The following is a 7475-nucleotide window of genomic DNA, read 5'->3' as shown; positions in this document are numbered from 1 at the left end:
ACGTGTGCCACTGTGGGAGCAGTGATCCCCACAGCTGCTGGCACGCCGGCCTCCTCCCCTTGGCTGCCTTTCCATAGATCCCAACTGCTGCAAACACCTTGCTGGGATAACAGCATTCCACGAGAAAACTGTGAGAGGAAGTCCACTGAACAGCAGCAAGGGTGTTTTATTTCACGCCCCTGTGACAGCTCAGGATTAAATGGATTTTCATTGTTCTTTCCCCACTGCAATGTGGACACGATGCCAGTGTCAGTGCGCCCGGGGTTTTATTTGGTGCCGCCCCCCCGTCTGCGAGGCTGGTATTCTCCCACTAGCTGCCTGCTCTAAATATGGCCATGGCCAGTGTGTCAATAATCCCCCTCTTTAAGGGACTTGCAAACATTAGTGTTGGGACATTCTTGCTGTTCAGATGTCTAGCTGACGTCTGATGCTTAAAACGGAGCATGCTTTCATCCCTTCATGCATTGTCGTAAGCCCCCGATGATTACTCTTAAAAGGGAGCCTCTGGCTATGCAGGGAAACAGTTGCTGACCACACCAGACCCAGCTTGCCTGCTTCAGCCTTCTTGAATGCCTGGTCAGTGTAGCTTTGTACCAGCCTGACCAAGCAGGACCATGTCTACCTTTGGGTACAGAAGAGAGCTCAGTAAATATGAAGACATTGATGAAGATGAGCTCCTCGCCTCTCTCACTGAAGAGGAGCTCAAGGAGCTGGAGCGGGAGCTGGAGGACATAGAGCCCGACCGTAACCTCCCAGTGGGACAGCGGCAGAAGAGCCTGACGGAGAAAACCCCAACAGGGACTTTCAGCAGGGAGGCACTGATGGCCTACTGGGAGAGGGAGACCAAGAAACTCCTGGAAAAAGAGAGGTTGGGTGCATGTGAGAAGGTAAGGTGCTGAGGCATTTGCTGTTTCCTATAAATATTTGGTTTTATTCTGCATTGGCATGATCTCACTGACTGATTTAATTTTTTTTCAGTCTCTTGTGGCATTTTTAAGAACATTGTTGGCCATACCTCTGTGTGTGCTATAATGCTGAGTATTAGGTCAGAGAGTATTTGCTCTCTCTGCGGGTATCTTAAGTGCTCAGTTCAGAATAGAAGAAAGTGCCATTAAAACTATTGTTAGTGATTAAAACAGGAACAAAAATTAAAGGGCATGTTAGAAATTTTTAATAGCTAAAGATGTGGGCTTTTGGATAGTATTTGATTTTTTAAGAAAGCTACACATAATGCCTTTTCCTTTCCTTAAAAACAACCAGTATTGACTGCTGAGAAACATGTAAGGAAGATAATTTTGAATACATGTTATGTCAGAAGCTGAGTAAGCGGATGCCAGGCTTTGTGCTTGCTGGAAGAAAGCAGCTTGTGTTGCAGTCAGCAGCTTGTGTTGCTTTGTTCCTGCTGAGGATCCTTGGCATGGTTCAGGGGTCTTCTGGCAACTGTAGTCAGAGGGCAGCTGGACATTATTTAAAAAGTGGCCTTGGATGGAGTAATCAGTCAAACCATTTAACTGCATTCCCAAAAAAACAACCAGTAGTGTTTGTTAGGCAACTCCTTCCCCAAAATAAAAATGTTAGTAATAAAAGCCATTTCCTGAACTGCAAATGAAGAGTACAGCTGGGCAGGAGTGAAGGGCTCAGTCTTGGCAAGCAGTGAGCACTCCCAGTCTCAGCTGATGTCCATGTTGGCACTCCTGATCCTTGCTAAAAGTGTATGTGAGACTGAGCCCAACCAAAAAGCAAATTCTATTTTCATGATGGCTCCATGTAATTTAAAAGCAAAGTGGGGACTTGGGGATTTTAAAGCACTGCTTCCTACCAAGCTTTTACTGTGCTTATAGGGACACATTTTCCCATGTTTAAGCAGAAAGTAATACAACAAAGACAGCAAAACAACTCAGAACCACTAACAGCCTTGATGCAGGAGCTTATTTCATTTGCAAGGAAATAATTGCAGTTTATACATTAGATAAAATATCTTCCTAGAGGAAAGTCAGATGTATTAAATTACTCTGCAATATCCAGGATGTTTTTACCTGTAAGTATTTTCTCTTGTTTGTGAATGGAGGTATAAGGTCTTTGCAGGCAAGAGTACAGACCAGAAGCTGTCAGCAGACCATTAGTATCAGCTTGCAGACATCGACTTCACTCCCTGTTTGTCAGCCCTAGAGAGTAAATGGCAAGATTAATGTTTATTTCCAGCTTAGCCTGGAACTCAAAACCTGGGCACTTCTAAAAAACCTGCTGAACGGGTCTAGCTCTGTGTCTTACACAATGGCAGGATCTTTTTTTTTTTTCTTTTTCCATGTATATACAGCATTAATGATGGGTACTGGCTATACCTCCAAGTCCTGGCAAAAGATTCTATACTTTTTGATCTGAGAAAAAACTTCCAGAATGCATCCTTAAATAATTAAAGGTTGATATGCTGATATAGAGGTTGCAAAGACTCTCTCCACTGATGGCAATGAGAAAGGTCCTTGAAAACAATTTTCTTGCTTTCAACTGTCTGAAAATTATGCACCTTTATCTAAGATGGTTATTCATGCTCCTTCTATAGTTAGTGGTGACAGATCAGCTGGTCCAAAAGGCAAACAACTTGCAGATAGCCTTTTAGGGTGAATAGCTTGTCCTCCCAAGATATTTACCTCAGCATTAATTCATTTAGTCCTGACTTTTCATTACATTGTTCCCCAAAAAGTAAAATGAAGCCCTACAGGTTGCCTGCAGCTGTCCTGTGCCACAGTGCTGCTACAGTAAGAATATATCTCTCCATGTTCAATTTCAAAATTATCATGCAGATTATTATGACACCAGAAAATGTACCTGACAGGCAAATAAATTCTGCCTTTGACCTCAGAAATGCCACTCAAAAAAAAATCAAGTAGGTTTTTATTAATTTAACATCACTAAACATATCAATAGTAAATTTAAAGGCACCTCCTTCTGCTCATCTGTAGTATATATTCCTCAAGATATAAAACCAAAACCATGAAGACAGGGTTTGCATACCTGCTGTTTCCAAGTCTTTAAGCCCCACACATATATAGAAGATACAAATCTTAATCCCATAAAAGCCTAGAGGTAGCACAGTATCTCTCAGCATAAGGGCCTTGCTGCACATGTTCTACAGGAGAAGCAATGGGGCTGGGTCCTACAAGAGCTCTGTGTGCAGGCCAATGCAGTCAGACCCTGCAAGACCCCAGGTACTGAGTGCTCAGGAACATCAGGCAGAAACAACTCAGTGTCCTGTTTCATTAAGAGTCACAGTTCTGCAAACATTACAATTAGCATCTTTTTTGCATATGTCCCAGCACAGAATCCTACTGAAAATTGTGAAACAGTACCCTGCATTTTAACAGGTCTCTATTCTCAGAGACAGATAACTAAGCAAACCTAAAACTGCACAGGTTGTCTAAAAATAGGCTGCCCTGCTAGTAACACTTTTGTTTTCCAGAAACAGAATCACTGTGTCTCTGCACAGTGTACTCACTTTGCTAAATACAATCTAGCATTTTACAGAGATTAAAACACAAGTATTGCTAAAGTAGTGCTTACAGAACAATTATAATTCATCCAAAGTTTTACATTTACAATTGTAAAGAAAAATGTGCACCTATAGTTTTTCCAGTAGGCAAAACCTGACATGGAAGACCTTTTGAGCAAGAGCTTTAAGGTTGGCTGTAGATTCTGGGTTCTGTAACACCCCATAGATCCCCATCACACTGCTGGGGTCCTCCATGGGAAGAGTGAGTCTTTCCTGGGGTAGAGACCTTTTCCTGCTCCTCTGCATAGAGTTCTCTTTAGCCACCATAACTGCTAAAGGCAGCAAGCAGACCTTTGGGGCATGGTTCCAAATTTGCCTTCCTGATACCCATCAAACACACTAAAAGAACCTAGTTTTTCAGAAAAACAATGCCCTTGCTCTGTAGACAGTGAGTTATAACAATTTTCAGTGTGGTGGCTGACCTGTGACAGCTGATGGTGGGCACCAGCTTAGCTCCTGACAAACACGAAGAAATTCAGGGGTTATTGACATGTGGTTACATCTTCCCTGTGGGAATGCACCTCAAACCTTTCTTCACAAATTTTTTATTAGTATGTACAGCCCATGCAGTACATCCAAAGTATTTTTGACATGACTTCTGTAATTCAGTACTGTTTTGCATGCTGGTATACAAGACTGCACATGCAGACACTATTTGTATTTTAAAACATGGCAACCTTTAATTTTTGAGACGTACTAACATATGCAAGGGAGTCTGAGATGTCTAAGCCTCCTGAAATGAAGAAGCTTGTTGCTCATGTTCATTCTGAAATTGCTGTCTTATATTTCTGCTGTCAAGGATCCAAATTATATCCCCTTGTAGACATGCCAACACATAGAAAACCTGAAGTATGTCCGTGTCACTTGTATCAAGTTGTTTCAGCAGAAATCACTGACATTGGTAGAGTGTTTGCAATTTATGCTAAGCATTTTCTAAAGAATGTAAAAGAAATAATGTTGTATAGGTGTTAGATGAATCATTTTCTGTTCTCCTAACTGTATCTGTTTGTTTTTAGCTTTCAATGTTAATTTATATAGTGACAGTATAATTGTTCCTGTGCTAAAAGGCAGCAGTTCCATTACTTCAATCATGTTTAATACCCACACCTACGTTCCTGTTCAGGATTCTGAGCAAGAAGAGGACAATTCAGAAGAACTTCAAGAAGAATGCTTCACAGAAAGCAATAGTGAAGTGTCTGAGGAGGCATATACTGAAGAGGATGATGAAGAAGAAGATGAAGAGGAAAATGAAGATGAGAGTGATGATGAGGATGAGGAAGTGCAAAATGCTGCAGCTGGCAGGCGTTCTGACCACGGCAGACACAAAAAGTGTAATGGTGCAAAGGACGATGAAAGCTTCCTCAATGGCCATGATGGAAAAGACAGTGATAATCGGAGTTCAAAAAGCAGTGCCATCCACCCTTGTGGAAATCCAACAGTTATTGAAGATGCTTTGGAAAAAGTTAGGAGCAACGACCCTGACACCACAGAGGTCAATCTGAACAACATTGAAAACATCACTTCACAGATGCTCATACAATTTTCTCAAGCCCTGAGGGACAACACAATGGTGAAGTCATTCAGCTTGGCTAATACCCATGCTGATGACAACGTGGCAATAGCTATTGCTGGTATGTTAAAGGTTAATCAGCATATAACTAGTCTGAATATTGAGTCAAATTTTATCACAGGCAAAGGCGTGCTGGCCATCATGAGAGCTCTGCAGCACAACAAGGTTCTAACAGAACTGCGCTTCCACAATCAAAGGCACATCATGGGCAGCCAGGTGGAAATGGACATAGTCAAACTGCTGAAAGAGAACACCACTCTGGTAAAGCTGGGCTACCACTTTGACCTTGCTGGCCCAAGAATGAGCATGACAAGTATCCTGACAAGAAATATGGATAAACAAAGGCAAAAGCGTATGCAGGAGCAGCGGCAGCAGGAGTCAGGTTGTGACGGAGCTGTCAATCCAAAGACCAAAGTTCTGCAGAAGGGGACACCTCGGTCCTCACCTTACGTGTCGCCTAAAAGCTCGCCGTGGTCTTCCCCAAAGCTCCCTAAGAAAGCACTGCCAGTGAAATGCCAGCCTTCAGCACCTGCACCCCCACCTCCCCTTCCCCCCTCGCCCCCACCTCCCCCTCCTCCTCCCCCTCCTCCGCTTCTGCCAGAGAAGAAGGCGCCTACCAGGAATATAGCTGAAGTCATCAAACAGCAAGAAAGCTCAAAAAAAGCCTTACACAATGGACAGAAAAAGAAAAAGGGCAAAAAACCCAGAAAACATGAGAACAACATATTGAAAGAAATTAAAGATTCTTTAAAATCAATCTCAGACAGAAAATCAGAGGAAGGCTCACGACCCTCCACCCGGCCATCCACCCCACAAAGGTCTCTCCATGACAACCTTATGGAAGCAATTCGGGCAAGCAGCATAAAGCAATTAAGGCGGGTAAGTAGGAGATCCTCAGTCAGTAACTGATTGTGGTCCAAATATAGCACAAGCTCAGTTAATTTTAGTACACACAGTTAGTTAAAAAAAAATCTTAGAGATGTGAACATAATAAAGCACTTGGGAGGAGGCTTCCCTCTGATTAGGCTTTTCTCAGCACAGTGATTTCTGACTGTGATTTTGACAGAAAGTGGGGTACTTTCCCAGGCTCAGTCTTGTTATGGGAGATGATGTGTAGCACAGAGCTCTTGGCAGTGTATGTCTGCAGGAATTTCAGGTATTTTGCCATCTAGACTGTACAGCAAATGTAATGAATGCTCTTCCCTTCCCTGTTTCATAGGTGGAGGTACCAGAGGCCCTTCGGTGAAAGACTGGATGGCAGAACAAGCAGAGCAGTGATCGAGGGGAGGCTGCTTGTCCTTTCACTGGTGATAACATAGACTGTCTAGAAAGCTGCTTCCAAAGTACACTCTTAGATTCAAGCCATTTCTCTTTTATTTCAAAGAAATAAACCTGCTAAATACAAAATAATGCTCCAAGGATCCATTTGCATTGTAATCTGTAAATATGGAAATAATTTTCTTTTTTATTTAATGAGATTTATATTGAGAAGTTGTTGCTTATTTAGACATTCTTGTTAATATCTCATTGCACATAACTGGACAAGTTCTTTACACTGAGATGTAATAGTTTACCAGCCTGTGGTTTCTTCTTTTTTTTTTTTCCCATGAATTTACAATAAATGTGGTTTGAAGCTTTCAAGCAGACATATAGTCCTGGATTTCTGTGAATGAAAACCCTCCAGATGCTTGCATCAAGTTCATGAGCATTTGGGAAGTCTCCTGGGAAAGAACCTGAGATCTTTCTCAGCTGCACCTGAGCATTTGTGGAGGACAGTACCTGAGCCCATATGTTAGTGCAGTTTCATATTTGCATTGGAAAAAGAGGTTTATAAGGCCATTAAAACTAAGCTATGGGTTGTGTCAGGCCACCAGTCTGGCCCACCAGGTCCTGGGCCTTGGCCTAAAGAACTGGAAGATGAACAGAGCCTTAGATGACCTTGACTTAGAGGCTGATGGTTAATATCAATATTTTAAGGATGCAGCAGAGTTATTCAAGTGCAAGTCCTGTCTGTAATCAGAACTAACCCCAGTGCAGACATCCAGTCAGACAGAGAAACTTGAAAAGCAGCTACCAACCAGGTGGAAAAAGGCTTTCCTATGGTATCAGGTGAACAACAAGCAGGGTGTGAAGTGTCAATGTGATACAGTGGAAGCAGAGCCAACATCACTTGGAGATGCACAACTGGAGATATCACATCACAGGCAATGGCACAAATAGCCCTTCCTCATGTAGCACTAGACATCTCCCTCTGTCAAATTAGTTATGGTTCTGGGTGCTTCAGCTAGTGTGAAGGCAGTGATAACATGGAGAAAACTGAGTAGTGGCCAAAATGTTGAAAGGCAAGAAGAGAGATAT

At 42.5% G+C, this 7475-nt stretch overlaps 1 protein-coding gene across 1 annotated transcript; it reads left to right on the top strand.

The window, feature by feature from the left end:
• Nucleotides 1-614: 614 nt before the first annotated feature.
• On the top strand, nucleotides 615-6363 carry LMOD2 (leiomodin 2). The gene is made up of 3 exons (XM_054278446.1): nucleotides 615-887; nucleotides 4680-5996; nucleotides 6337-6363. Exons 1-3 carry the CDS (start codon nucleotides 615-617, stop codon nucleotides 6361-6363), a joined length of 1617 nt encoding a protein of 538 aa, XP_054134421.1.
• Nucleotides 6364-7475: the final 1112 nt, after the last annotated feature.

This window comes from Melozone crissalis, unplaced genomic scaffold (genome assembly GCF_028551555.1).
Source record: "Melozone crissalis strain CALT ecotype California unplaced genomic scaffold, PUWL_Pcris_2 ptg000004l_1, whole genome shotgun sequence".
Lineage (NCBI taxonomy): Eukaryota > Metazoa > Chordata > Aves > Passeriformes > Passerellidae > Melozone > Melozone crissalis.
This window is presented reverse-complemented; position numbering and strand designations above follow the sequence as displayed.